Source organism: Scardinius erythrophthalmus (assembly GCF_964197995.2).
Source record: "Scardinius erythrophthalmus genome assembly, chromosome: 11".
Taxonomy (NCBI): Eukaryota; Metazoa; Chordata; class Actinopteri; order Cypriniformes; family Leuciscidae; genus Scardinius; species Scardinius erythrophthalmus.
In genome coordinates, this window is record NC_138231.1 from 27480571 (window position 1) to 27495394 (window position 14824).

A 14824-nucleotide genomic window follows, 5' to 3' on the forward strand; every position below is an offset into this window, starting at 1 on the left:
AATTACTGCAGATTGTATTTTCAAAAACAACAGTCACAGTAATAATGAATTGTAGCTGAAATGATGCATGAGGTCCACTATAGTAGACAGATGATTAATCAGAATTTTCTCCCAATCTAAAATCAATACTTGGAAAATTTTACTGTGATATGACTCATTAGATATTGCTTGATTATTTTTTACCTACAAGAGTATCCTAGAAGCAATGGATGGATATTCTGGAGCAACTTGGCATTTCTGACCTGCCATTGGCCATCTTGGTTTGAAGGGGAAAAATGTAGGTTACACACAACAGCTTGCAACTTGATGGCAATTTATGATGGTGCACCAGGGTTCACTGAAGATGTTGATGTGCAACTATGCCATCAAAACCCATGCAACTGCAAGAAAATGCTTTTTGAAAAGCTGACCTCTATGCATGAAAGGGTTAAAGGCCATAATTCACACCGCACAGTCAAACAAGTTGGCTGTTGGATTTAGAATTTTATGAAAAACAACTGCCATGTTCACACTGTCCTCAACAGACACTGACAAAAGAGAACATGGTCAGTCGGGTGAAAACAAACCCCAACCAGCACCAACAGACGCCGATAATAGACGCCAATGATCTTACAAAAAAACAACAACAAACGTGTTTGTTTGTGTTTGTCCGTGCGCGAGCGCTCTGTTCCTCCAGTAGGGGACGGTAATGCGCGTCACATGCTTTTGCCAACCGCTGATATTAAACAGCAAGAAGAAGAAGCGACAGAGCGGAGCGGTAGGGAACATGGCGGATACCAGGGAGAAAGGTTTACAAGACTACAGAAAAAAATTACTGGAGCATAAAGAGATTGACGGGCGCCTGAAAGAGTGTGAGTAAGATGTCTTTCTGTCCACGCCAGACTGTTATTTACCAGTTTGACACCGTCTCCGGCTGTTGTTTGTTTTAATTCGACAGTCTGTGCTGTAAGTCGCTTTGTCATGCAGTGCTGAAATGAATTAGCGGCTAATGGTAACAGCTAAGATTACCGATAGATATCATTCACATTATTAAATTAATGTACACAGCATGTTTTTAAGCGTTCTTTCTATATTTAATAACCTGTACAGTGAAAAATAGTAATTTCTCACTCAGTTATTCTCTTTGAGGAAACACTCACTAATGGACGTTTAGCATCTCTGATACATGAAGAAGATGAAACTTTGATCACGTTTTTACATGTAAATAAACACTTTATGTCGCTTCATTGGCCCGTTTCAGTGAGAGAGCAGCTGAAGGAACTCACTAAACAGTATGAGAAGTCTGAGAATGATCTGAAAGCTTTACAGAGTGTGGGACAGGTAAGGTCGAAGCTAAATCTGCTGCAGTGTTTTATTATACCAATATGAAATGAGCCGGAGATCTGCTTTTCTGATGGTCTGATCAGTTCATTGTCTTTGTAGATTGTTGGTGAGGTACTGAAACAACTGACCGAGGAGAAATGTAAGTGCAGAACACCTTTATTCTGGTGTAACTGTTAGTTGATAGTCAGTCTAATGTTGCTCTATTCCTTAATTACTTCTTTTTTTGCAGTTATTGTCAAAGCAACCAATGGCCCACGCTATGTTGTTGGATGTCGCAGACAGGTGATTGTATTGACATTAATGAATACATTTTTTATTGTTTTTTTATTTAAATGAAACAGAATGGAACGTTTGTGTGTGTGTATATATTTGTGTGTGTGTGTATGTATGTATATGTGTATATATATATATATATATATATATATATATATATATATATATATATATATATATATATATATATATATATATAATATGGACATGTACATTTATGTCTATGTCATTGCATTGCATTGCATTCTGGGTAGTGGATGTCATATTTTAGGAGCCATTCAGGAGCTTACAATGAGGACAACTTACAAATCACCATAGAAAAACAACTGAACTTATGTTGATACTTTTTAAATGCAAAATAAACTGGCTAATATTTGAATCTCTTACGTACATTCGAGCACTCAGTCGTGCGGCCAAGACACTGCCCATATTCATCACATTTCATACAGAAATCATATGGCTGCCACACACAAGACCAAATTAATGTCTCTAATCTCTTTAATCACAAGGCATTCTCTAATGAATCTGTAATTCATAGTAAATACTGTATATAAGTACAAATTATAAAGCCAATGAACTATTATGCTATGGCAGTTCATAAGACAGCAAGCATTCACCATTATAATGTTTTAACTGTATAGTATAAATTTTAACATCTACCTGCACTATGCCTTTAGGGCTGGTCCGAATACCATTTTTTGAGCTTCGACGCTTCGGTAGTAATGAACATCGAATATTCGAAGCTTCGGAGAGAGGGTGCTGAACATATTCTTCTCTCTAATAAAGGCAGGAATCTCTATGTGTCTGTCTGTCCGTTTGCATTGTTATTATTTCGAGAACCGTTAATCCAATCGACTTCACACGGGAGTGCAGTGTTGCATTTGGTGCAATATAGATGGACACGCGAGACGCCACACATTCAGAATTTAAACTTTTAGTAAACTACAGAACAGCGCGAGCGGGAAGCGGCCCCCCTCACGCGGGCAGGGCTTATATTCTCCGAAAACGGACACTGCACTAGTGATATAAAACGCACACACACAGGCCTGCTAAATTAAGCAATACTTTTAAGGTAGTCTAATATTTTTCTGACTAACAAATTACTGACACAGTAAAGGGTAGATAAAAAAAAAAAAAAAAAAAAACTAAATTTAAATAAAGAAAAACGAAATTTAAATCAAGAAAAACTAAATTAAGTTAAATTAAAAACGAGATTAATTTAGATTGATAATAACGGGTAAAAATGCTAATACATTTTGTTTCTATTATATTTTCCACAATGTCAAAGCAACTTAGCTTAACCCAAAACACAAGCTCAGGCATGCACTTCGGTCCATACAAACTCCGCTGTTCTGCGCTCTAGCCAGAGAACACTCCCATTGCTTGAACACTTCGGTTCTATTTCTAGCATACACGCGTTTTCCGTGTGGCTCGAGCCGCGCCTGAGACGCATCTCACGCAGGCAGTGTGCAAACTCCAACCTGTTAACATAGGAGCCGAAATAAAAACGGACACGCCACACAGCCAGTGAGTTGCCGGCCTTATTCAAGCGCGAATGAGAACCGTTTCGCGGGGGATCCCAGGTGTGCAAAAAAAACCCCGAATATTCGAATGTCAAATTTTCACATCGAATACCAACCCAGAACCCACCGAACGATTTTTCGAATATTCGGGTCCAGCCCTATATGCCTCATGTCTCTTCTTGTCTGTGTCTTAAAATCCCAGACTGCATTGCGTGGCTGACTTCACATTCCCGTTCTCTATATGAAGTTTACACTCAAGGAGGAAAAAACTCCTGTCCCAAAAATATCCAATTTACTGCAGTTGATAACATTTATATAGCCAAAAAGAAAGTTGAAATTATGACAGCTTGTAAATCAATGAGCTCTTATAACAGTATAGCAGACTACTTGCATAGTTTTCAATCTATATCTCCCAATAATATGTCTTAGGAAAGATGATATTTAAATGGTCAAAACTCATGTCCTTTATGTTATCTGGTCATATGTTGTTGTTTTAGCTGGATAAAAGCAAGCTAAAACCAGGCACCAGAGTGGCTCTGGACATGACGACTCTCACTATCATGAGGTAAGAGGTTCAGTCTCTCTGCTTGTGCTCTTAGCTGCCAGTCTAGTTTCATTTGTGCATATATAAAATAGTATATTTAATATTAATTTTTTTATAAAGGTATTTGCCTCGGGAGGTGGATCCTCTAGTGTACAACATGTCCCATGAAGATCCTGGCAGCGTTTCTTACTCTGAGATCGGTGGATTGTCAGAGCAGATCCGTGAGCTGAGAGAGGTCAGAAAGTCGCTGTGTCTGTATATCAGTATATCAATGTCATCTGATGAAATGTTCACCAAGGCTGATCAACAAAACAGTAAAAACAGTGGTATTGTGAAATATTAGTACATTTTAAAATAACTGTTTCTATTTTAATATTTCTTTCAATTTAATTTATTCCTGTGATGGCAAATCTGAATTTTCAGCATCATTATCAAATAATATTATATGCTGATTTGCTGCTCGAGAAACATTATTATTATTATTATTATTATCTTAACAGTTGTGATGTTTCAATTGACATCACAAAAAAAATATTTTTATATCATACTATGTTATACATATTCTTTGAATAGAGCTCAAAAGAACAGTTATTTGAATTAGATTTCTTTTTACTAAAGTTTTCACTGTCAATTTTGATCGTTGCTGAACAAAAGTAATAATTTCTTTAAAAACGAAAACAAACATTTGAACTAAGCATTTATATTCTTGGGAACATATCAAATAATTTTGTTAGACCATTTTCATATGCATCAAAATCAGGTATAAATCTGATACCCAGTCGTCTGACCTGAGTTTAAACACTCGTATGCCTGAATGTAAAACAGTGTTTAAAGGCTGGATCTGTGCATTACAGTGTAAATGCAGCTTTGGACTATACTGAACTTGCTGAACAGTTTTAATAATGGATTCTCTGTTGTAGGTAATTGAGCTTCCTCTGACCAATCCTGAGCTTTTCCAGAGAGTGGGCATCATCCCTCCCAAGGGCTGCCTCCTGTACGGACCTCCAGGTCAGTCACCCTGTTATGGTTTGGTGGACACTTGATATTGAGTTAGTTATTGTGATGTGCAAATATGAAACCAATGTGTTGTTTTCACAAAAATATTTTATTTATTTGCATTTTTTTTAAAGGCACTGGAAAGACCCTTCTTGCCAGAGCTGTGGCCAGTCAGCTGGACTGCAACTTCCTGAAGGTATGTTGGTTTAGATGCAGTAAATTTACTATTTAGCTGGAGTTTAACTTGGCACAAGTCAACTGTTATGGTTGAGGTCATAGTGTTGAATAAAACATGTTGTTTATCAGGTCGTGTCCAGCTCCATTGTTGACAAGTACATTGGTGAGAGCGCCAGACTCATCAGAGAGATGTTCAACTATGCCAGAGACCATCAGCCCTGCATTATCTTCATGGACGAGATCGACGCTATTGGTAATGCTCTTCTCCACATCGTAATCAAGCCATGGGAATTATGCCGTTGTTCTGAATATATATTAACACACGCTTTGTTTTTGAAGGTGGACGTCGGTTTTCTGAAGGAACGTCTGCAGATAGAGAGATCCAAAGGACACTTATGGAGGTTTCAAAATTTGTCAATTGGAATTTTTCTTTTAATAAACTTTTATCTTGTCTATTAATGCCTAATTTAATTGAAGACCTTCCTGCATATCAAAATGTACATGACAAAAAACCAATCGCATGATTAAATGTTTTTGTCTCTATATCAGCTGTTGAATCAGATGGATGGATTTGATACTCTGCATAGAGTCAAGATGATCATGGCCACTAACCGGCCGGACACTTTAGATCCTGCGCTACTGCGTCCTGGCCGACTGGACAGAAAGATCCGTACGTTTGTGTTTCAGTATCCTCAGTACCCTCTTTACACATTCAGTGATTGTACTTGGAAACTTGTAACTTTTCTTTCCCCACCGTACAGACATTGAGTTGCCCAATGAACAGGCTCGACTGGACATTCTGAAGATCCACTCTGGGCCCATCACCAAGCATGGAGATATAGGTGCGTCTCCATGACTTTCCGGTCTCTTTTACAGTTGTGACTCTTTTTCTTTGGGAGTATTTCCTTTTCCTCTCACATCACATCTCCTTTTGTCTTCAGATTATGAAGCCATTGTCAAGCTTTCAGACGGTTTTAATGGAGCAGATCTGAGGAATGTGTGCACTGAAGCTGGTAGGAAACATCACATTGAAAAGTGCAAATCAAAGATTTTGTTTTAAAGAAAAATGAACTGTATTTGCCATGCTCGCATGTATATACAAACTAAGGATGAGACAAAATCCAGTCATATTTTAGAACAGGAAAGATCTGGTGATTAAAAAAAATGTGCACCATGCTAATATAATTAGAGCTGCAATGAACAATTATTTTTTTTTAGTTTACACGGAGACGATAATGGTATCATATTCAAAAACTTGTACTTTGAAACCCGTTTAAACGCCATTGTTGTGTAAATAAATGGCCAAAATGCACAAGTTTTCTGTTTTTTTAGAGTCGTGTAAATGCATCCATATTTAAATTTTTATTTTAAAAGGTTTTTCTACATCCTGGCCAATGATGCCCTCCAAACAATAGGGCTTTTTACTGCGCTTAACCCAGGGTTATCGTCATTCTAAACCCCACTTTTAACCGTTGTAATTTAATAGTGGGTTTGCATCGCTTTTACCTGGGGTTATGAAACCCAGGGTCAGTACCACAAAAAAAAAAAATCAAATGGTGATCGAAAATGTGATTACTAGATTGAAGAGGAGACAGTTTAATTATTACCTTTGATAGTCAGAAAAGTATATTCTGAAACGTCATCTTATGAAAACTCAGAATTATTTGTTAACTCCGGGTAAATCATGAGCAAGATAACCCAGGTAATCTTGCTTCACGCAAGATAACCCAGGATTCTGTTTACCCGGTTATAGAATGACCCAGGGTTAACTATTTATTACATACAGTGCTATGCATAAGTTTAGACACCCATGCTAAAGTTGACTAAAAAGAGGAATAAAAAATCATCTTTTGGAAATTGAATTTAATGCCTTAATTTAAAAATTAGGAAAAATCCAACCTTTAAGGACACCAATTTTCTTTGTGAATGAATAATGTATCGTAAATAAATAAATGTTCTTCCTTAAAGGAGAACTCCGGTCAATTTTAACATTGAGCTCATTTTTTTGTACATTTAGAGTGCTGTCAATACAGAGAACAACGACAAAAATCGGTGTTGCCTACACCGAGTTATTCTATTTTTAAAATTTGCACCCTGTTGACTTCAATAGGGCAAGTACTAAACCTGCTTTTAGCCTCTTAACATCCTTCATGTGTCATTACAAGTGCACAGAAAATGTGAGTGATTCCTTCTGAGTGAACACGAGTGGATCTGACTGCAGTAGATGTGAAAGAAATGTATAAAAATGATGTTATTTAAGCCAGCGCAAATACCTTTGTTTACATCCTGTTTTCGGGTGAAGTCCAAAGTAGTCAATTGCCGAGTTCACGCGCATAGGTTTAGGACCTATGATCACGCGCGTGAACTCGGCAATCGACTACTTTGGAACAACAGGGTGCAAATTTTAAAAATAGAATAACTCGGTGTAGGCAACACCGATTTTTGTCGTTGTTCTCTGTATTGACAGCACTCCAAATGTACAAAAAAATGAGCTCAATGTTAAAATTGACCGGAGTTCTCCTTTAAAATACAGGGTGCATAAGTTTGGACACCCCTATGTTAAATTCCCATAGAGGCAGGCAGATTTTTATTTTTAAGTATTTTTTTTTATTATTATTTTAGGATACTATGCATCCTGATAAAGTTCCCTTGGCCTTTGGAATTAAAATAGCCCCACATCATCACATAGCATTCACCATACCTAGAGATTGGCATGGGGTACTTTCCATAAGATCATCTCTCAATGCAAATCAAACTAGCTATTAGGCTAACTGAAATAAAACCATGCCAATCTCTAGGTATGGTGAAGGCTATGTGATGATGTGGGGCTATTTTAATTCCAAAGACCAAGGGAACTTTATCAGGATGCATAGTATCCTAAAAAAAAAAAAAAAAAAAATACTTAAAAATAAAAATCTGCCTGCCTCTATGGGAATTTAACATAGGGGTGTCCAAACTTATGCACCCTGTATTTTAAGTAAGAACATTTATTTATTTACGATACATTATTCATTCACAAAGAAAATTGGTGTCCTTAAAGGTTGGATTTTTCCTAATTTTTTAAATTAAGGCATTAAGTTCAGTTTCCAAAAGATGATTTTTTATTCCTCTTTTTAGTCAACTTTAGTATGGGTGTCTAAACTTATGCATAGCACTGTATTAACCATTATAAGTGTGAAAATCCCTAATGTCTAAATCGAAGGCTATAAAAAAGGGTTGTATGTATCTATGTAGACTGTAATTTATGGGCGAAATAGGTTAAAATTAGTGGTGGGCCGTTATCGGCGTTAACGCGAGACTCTTATCGCGCGATAAAAAAAATATCGCCGTTAATCTATTCTCCAAGTTGGGTTGGGAGCTGGCTCAAGCTACACAAGCTATGATGACGCAATCTACCCGCGGCCACGAGGTACACCCGGCTGAAACGCATCATATTCGTCGTCATCTTAAGTAAACACGGCTGAAAGTTAAAGCTGGTGTAAAAGATCGGTGCTGGTGCAACATCCATTATTTGGACTTGGTTCGGATTTAAGCCGTCCGACGTAGACTGTGTGGTGTAACAGTTCGGTAAGTTAACACACGACTAATCCGTTCTACCACCTCAAATTCAAAACGAAACATATCACTGAATACCAGCGCGCGTGTATTATTCCCAATATATCTGAGTGGTGTAGAACATAACCTCTGTCTGCGCCCGATTTAAAGAATCGTTGTTGTGTTTCTTTTTAACTGAAAAGACATCAGTTAGACCTACTTAAGTCTCTGCAGCTAGTGTACTTAAATTTTATTTATCTGCAAAATTATGTTGTATACTTACAGTTTTGCACAATATATGTTCTCAAAACTACATGCACCCTTTAAAAAAAAAAAAAAAAAAAAAAAAAAAACCTTTAGCAGTTGTTTAGCAGGGTCTGTGTAACCTGTTCTGAAATGGTTTTATTATAATATCGTTATCGCAAGAGGCTGCAATGTATATCACAATATGGATTTTAGGCCATATCGCCCATCCCTAATTGATAGCCTATAGTAGTTGATAATAACATAGGCCTACCTAATGTTGCCTACGGACGGTAACAGTACAGTAGTAACTTTTTACAGTCTATGAGTAGAACACCTTTCTCAAGCAGTTTGTGATGCATTTTGGAAAGAGGAGATGAGCCCCTGGTCTAATGCACCACGAGGCTTGAGAAACCCGTTCTCAAAGACTTACTTTTATAGTCATTATTTGGGTAGCACACATATTGTGAATGCCTTCGGCAGAATTCAAATGAGCCATTTTAATCTAGATTAATTTCAAAATTAATCTAGATTAAAAAAATTAATCTATGCCCACCTCTAGTTAAAATATACATTACATTCTAAAGCCCACCGTAATAAAGAAAAACAAAAGCACCAACTAAATGCCTGAAGTGTGTGAAGTTTAAAGCTGCAGTATGTAAGAATGACAACTAGTGGTTGAAATCGGCAGTCAAATTCAAAATATCGGAGATCGTTGTTTCTCCCTCCACCTGCTCCACAAACTCGACATCGCTCACTCGGGTTGCCAGTTTGAGCACACGCAACAGGAACGAGCACAATGAAAACTGACAAATTGGCAACATGCAGCATCACAGACCAAAATAATAACAAACAGTCCAGCCTGGAAACGCACATTTCAAAGTAAAATAACTGGCAGTAGAAGTGTTTTTCAGATAAACGAGTATGTGAAATTAGCATGTTTCCTAAATTTCTGCGAGTGAAAAAGTGACATACAGCACCTTTAACATTAGCTTTCTTGACTTTCTAGCATTCACTGAGAAACTGTTTAATGCAAGTTATGCGCTGGAGAAAATGTGTCAAACGCTAGAGCACCTGATAGGGCAAGCTGTGTTAAATGCTTACGAGTTTGAAGCGATCTTATGTTTATGACAACTTGGGTCATGCACTTCTGCAGCAGCAGCTCAGTCTGTGCCCTCCAATACTTTTCAGATTCTTTTGTCAATAGAAATGTGGACCAAAAAAAATTAGACTATTTTGAATTTTATGTTGCTTGTCAACTTTTGTTTTTTAACAGCTGTTAGTGGAGAGGTGAACTTTTGATTGAGTCTCTCCAGTGTATGACCTCCTCCTCCGTTTTGTCCCACAGGTATGTTTGCCATTCGTGCCGACCATGATTATGTGACTCAGGAGGATTTCATGAAAGCTGTGAGGAAGGTGGCAGACTCCAAGAAGCTGGAGTCCAAACTGGACTACAAACCTGTATAAAACCACATTTTTGTGCAAAGTGTAAACGTGAGGGGTTAGTGGGATATCAACACTGTCCATGGACACAACACTTTTTTTTTTGTTAAAGTTACTGCAATAGATTTTGTGTCAACATTTGAAAACATTTCCATTGCTACCATCAAGTGACTTCAGTTGTTCAGTTAATGCATTGTTTAACCCCAATTTAATACAAATCTTTACCTGTTGGCCGAGTATGTAGACCTGAAAAATGATACGGCTCTTTATAATTCTGTGTGATCAGTTATATAAAATGTGTGCCTGGCCTGCTTCCTTCAACATCATTAAAGTCAATGATAAAAGAAAGAAATAATAAAATATACTCCCATGGTTTTTCCACAGTATCGCTGTACCTCAATCTCCACAAGAAAAACTCCACAATGAGTCATTCTGAATCATGTATTTGTTAGTTCAACCAATATATTGGAAAAATAAATAAATATCCTATTCAACTTAAAATCTCTATATTAAACACATTTTACAAACACATCCAACTTCAAAAGCCTAAAATTGAAATAATTCTAGAAGTGTCCATATGTGGGGTTAAAGGTCAGCTGCCTGCATCTCTTAACCTTGAAGATGCTACAATGTTTCCTTTTCAGGTTTAGCCTTTCCAGCAAAGGCTTGCCTTTAATACTGACTTTAAATAGGTTTAGTCTTCCATTAAGTCCTCCTCTTCAATATCATGAGCTGGTCGGTTTGACAGCGCAAAGGATTCAAGGACAAAAGCTCTGCAGATCGGACAGTGCTGGAAGCGGCACACGCAGCCGTCACATACGCACGCATGTCGGCATGGCAGAAGCACTCTGTTTGTCGGTGCATTTTGACACACCACACAGTCCTTGCCTTGAGTATCAGGCCACTCCCCCTCTGAATCAGACGACTCCCCCTTTGCACATGGCGTTTCAGGTTGCGGCTCCGCATCTTGAGTGCTAGTCGAAGGCTCTGTGGATCCAGACAAGTTGCTGTTTTCTGCTGACATGAAGAGAGGCTGTGAAGAAAGGAACAAGTTTTAACCACACGAGACAAAATTAACGGCACTGTGCCATTTTGCTTCAGGGACGCTAGGTGATGAAGGTTAAATGTGATCAAAACGAGCATACAAAACATGACTGCACCAAGAACAGTAAAAAAAAAAGAAAAAAAGTTGTATATACACTATGAGTAAATTGTTTTTAGATGGGTAAGATGTTTAATGTTTTTAAAAGAAGTCTCTTCTGTTCACCAAGGCTGCATTTATTTGATTAAAAATACAAAAAACAACAACAGTAATATTGTGAAATATTATTACAATTTAAAATAGCTGTTTTCTATGTGAATATATTGTAAAATGTAATTTATTCCTGTGATCAAAAGATTCTATTTGAAAAAAATGCTTTTCTTTTAAACTTTCTATTCATCAAAGAATCCTGAAAAAAATTGTACACAGTTGTTTTCAACATTGATAATAATAATGTTTTTTGAACATCAAATCCACATTTTAGAATGATTTCTGAAGGATCATGTGACACTGAAGACTGGAGTAATGATGCTGAAAATTCAGTTTTGATCTGAGGGATAAATTACATTTTAAAATATATTAAAATAGAAAACAGTTATTTTAAATTGGCAAAATATTTAACAATATTATTATTAATTTTTTTTTATCAAATAAATTTAGCCTTGGTGAGCAGAAAGAGACCTCTTTTAAAAACATTAAAAATCTTACCGATCCATAACTTTTGACTGGTAGTGTACATTTTGATACCTTCAGATCGTAAAAGTTTCCATGTGCCGTGAGAAGATACTGGAACAAGATTCTGGCAGAGAGTCTGTATTTGACATCAGGAACATGGAGGACTGTCACACTGGCCACCTAGAAAACAAGAGCTATTAACAGACTTCACCTGTTCTGTTCCCATCAAACACATCTGATAATGAAAGACTCTCAGCTGCTTACGATATTGTAGTCATCCCTGATTTCCGTATTGGCCAGTGTCAGCACAGCTACCAAGGGGTATCGGTCCCTGGGGAGCAACCCAAAATCGGTTACTCCGAGATCTGGTGGCATCTGGGTGAAGTATTCGACTTTTTCTTCTTTCTGTATACTTGTATTATGTTAAGGACAAAACGTGCCATTGTGTTCCATCTATGAATTTAAAAAGTGGGAGTGGTGTAAGATCTGTTTGTCACGTCACATGACTCTTCTTCAGGAAGGCACACTATACAGATGCATTATTAGGCCCTGTCCCAAATGGCACCCTAAACACTTGGTCTTCTGTGGAAGTGTGCCATTTGGGACAGGGTCTTACTACAAATTCTAAAACACTTCATACACATTTCAAATCATACTGCTGCTCTACAAATAATAATTATCCGTCAATTTGACTCAATGAGCAGTAAAATTTCCTTCATGTTCTATTTTCAGACGTCAGGAGAATAGCGTAAAGCTTGGTATTTTAATGCGACACGGTATAACACTTTTCAGTCAATGGATTATTTTCCTCCCGACTATTAATTTTTTCCCCTTTATATTCGCTGAATCAGTATGAAAAAAGACAACATATACTGCACATTTGTGGTATGCTATCCTGATTTATTCCTGATATTTTCCATGAATAATCACTGGAATGCAGTAAGAGTGCATCCCTTTTCACTTCTAACCCATAGCAGTGTTTACTGGAACGTTTTTTAAAGCAGGTAAATAGAATATTATTATTGTCTGTGAAAATAATGGAAATCACTTTGAAATATCATCAATCAATGTTCCACTTAAAGGGATAGTTCACCCCCAAAATTACAATTTTGTCTTCATTTACTCACCCTCATGTTGTTCTAAACCAGTATGAGTTTCTTTCTTCTGCTGAACACAAAATAAGACATTTTGAAGAATGTCGGTAATCAAACAGTTGACGGCACCCATTGACTTCCACAGAAGGACAAAATACTATGGAAGTCAATGGCTACCATCAACTGTCTGGTTACTAACATTCTTCAAAATATCTTCTCTTGTGTTCATTTATACATGTTTGGAGCAACATTAGGGTGAGTAAATGATGACAGAATATTCATTTTTGGGTGAACGATCCCTTTAAGTGGAACATTGATGAATCCACTTAAAAGACACCATTTTTTACTAAGGCAACATATGTTTCATGATACAGGCATATATTTCTACAGTGATATTTATCAAGTCCATAATATTGCTACGGAAATAATTGAGCTAATCATTAAGTAAATCATCATGATGATGATACAGATTTAGGCTAACTAATTTATATGCAGTTATGTGCATTGATCATGATGACATAAGTCTACCCTTAATGTGAGGCAAGTTCTGTCATCAAGTCATTTTTATAGCCCTTTGATGCAACTTGTTAATTTTTAGTTGATGGCACACACATACTGAAATAGATTTAGATATTTTCTGTACAGCTCAAGTAAAAAGTGGCACAGCTTACCTCAATTACATATGGATCTGGTAAAAGGACGATGTGGAATGTTATTACAGAGCTATTACTACTATAACAGTTAAATTAAAAGGATACTTGAAACTTTGGTGGTGAAGATAGCTTAACTGCAGAGCCTCTTGAAACCGCTCCGGTGTGTCGAGCCGGAGCCCACGCTGGTGACGCTGAAGGGCCGCCTGGAGCGCCGGGACCCCACAGCCCCAGAAACAGCTGAGGACACAGTCTTCAAGACAATACGGCCGCAGGCTCACACCCTCTGATACAACACACACACAAAAACACACACACACACACACACTTATGGACTACGCTTGACTCATTTAAAATGGATTCAACATTGGGTGAGTTGATTCTCACCAGTTACTGTCCCAGCCGGAGAGTCCATCTCCAAAGCGAAGGGATTGGTCACCTGCACCATCTTCCTCTCAGGCACAGGAATTATGGAGTCAGTCTCATCCGAACTGCGTAGAATGACGGGAACATCAAATCCAAACCTTGACAGGAGATACTAAAGTTAGTGAGACAAAGATTAAGAGTGCAACTTCTGCTTTGAAAGAGGAACTAACTCACTGGAGAGGCACAATTCAGACTGAGAGAAATCAACATCACACATAGTTCACCACTTTAACACTGGCCTAAAATGCTCATTTATCCTTATCAACATTGTCTTACCAGCCCAATACGGCAGCCACAGTGATGATGAAACATACTGATATAACAGCAATGTAAAAGAGAGGAGAATACTCATACAACATCACTAAAAACTCCGCGGCCATGCTCAAAGTGTTACATTAATGCAATGCGATTAAATGCCTGCACGTATAATAAAATCATTAAAAAAATAATAATAATGCGGTTGTCTTGTTCAGGCTGTCAGGCTGAACCCTGCAAGACTCATCAACGTAAACTTCCGGTTGTGACAGCCGCTACTACGGTGGCCCAGAGGACCAAATCCGCACATGACACCAATACCGTCACGCATAGGGAGGAGCGTTATGAGCGTTACAGCAAGATAGCGAGGGAAAGTCAGATTCATTCTGTGAATCGGCTCTTTCAAACAAATCGTTGCATGGAATCGGTTCAAAACAGATTCCGTTTTTACGTCATCACGTAATTGCGGCGTCATCTGGAAATGTTTTTAAATAAACATTAACAGTACATTAACTATATATACAGCTTCAAATATTGAACATCATACAATTGTATATACAAAAATAAATATACAACAGTGATTTAAAAATCAGAATAAAGGTGTATATAAAATAAAATTCAAATAA

At 37.4% G+C, this 14824-nt stretch overlaps 2 protein-coding genes across 2 annotated transcripts; one reads left to right on the forward strand and one right to left on the reverse strand.

Moving 5' to 3' along the window:
- The first annotated feature begins 264 nt into the window (after nucleotides 1-264).
- Nucleotides 265-10435, forward strand: psmc6 (proteasome 26S subunit, ATPase 6). Its single transcript, XM_081379344.1, has 14 exons — nucleotides 265-851; nucleotides 1241-1320; nucleotides 1423-1462; nucleotides 1553-1605; nucleotides 3617-3684; nucleotides 3784-3898; nucleotides 4584-4671; nucleotides 4794-4855; nucleotides 4966-5089; nucleotides 5176-5237; nucleotides 5386-5506; nucleotides 5598-5678; nucleotides 5778-5849; nucleotides 9962-10435. Exons 1-14 carry the CDS (start codon nucleotides 689-691, stop codon nucleotides 10078-10080), a joined length of 1248 nt encoding a protein of 415 aa, XP_081235470.1. The 5' UTR covers nucleotides 265-688; the 3' UTR covers nucleotides 10081-10435.
- On the reverse strand, nucleotides 10248-14514 carry cgrrf1 (cell growth regulator with ring finger domain 1). The gene is made up of 6 exons (XM_081379349.1): nucleotides 14220-14514; nucleotides 13905-14041; nucleotides 13626-13803; nucleotides 12038-12185; nucleotides 11846-11953; nucleotides 10248-11089 (listed from the first exon to the last, which is right to left on the reverse strand). Exons 1-6 carry the CDS (start codon nucleotides 14321-14323, stop codon nucleotides 10751-10753), a joined length of 1014 nt encoding a protein of 337 aa, XP_081235475.1. The 5' UTR covers nucleotides 14324-14514; the 3' UTR covers nucleotides 10248-10750.
- Nucleotides 14515-14824: the final 310 nt, after the last annotated feature.

What these genes read in the sequence shown, in the direction of transcription:
- psmc6 (XM_081379344.1), top strand. Translation starts at nt 689, where the DNA reads ATGCGCGTCACATGCTTTTGCCAACCGCTGATATTAAACAGCAAGAAG. An exon ending in TGACGGGCGCCTGAAAGAGT is followed by an intron (nt 852 to 1,240) that starts GTGAGTAAGATG and finishes GGCCCGTTTCAG; the next exon opens with TGAGAGAGCAGCTGAAGGAA. An exon ending in TCCAAAGGACACTTATGGAG is followed by an intron (nt 5,238 to 5,385) that starts GTTTCAAAATTT and finishes TCTCTATATCAG; the next exon opens with CTGTTGAATCAGATGGATGG.
- cgrrf1 (XM_081379349.1), bottom strand. Translation starts at nt 14,323, where the DNA reads ATGGCCGCGGAGTTTTTAGTGATGTTGTATGAGTATTCTCCTCTCTTT. An exon ending in GTGGCTGCCGTATTGGGCTG is followed by an intron (nt 14,042 to 14,219) that starts GTAAGACAATGT and finishes TCTCCTGTCAAG; the next exon opens with GTTTGGATTTGATGTTCCCG. An exon ending in CTTCACCACCAAAGTTTCAA is followed by an intron (nt 12,186 to 13,625) that starts GTATCCTTTTAA and finishes ACATAATACAAG; the next exon opens with TATACAGAAAGAAGAAAAAG.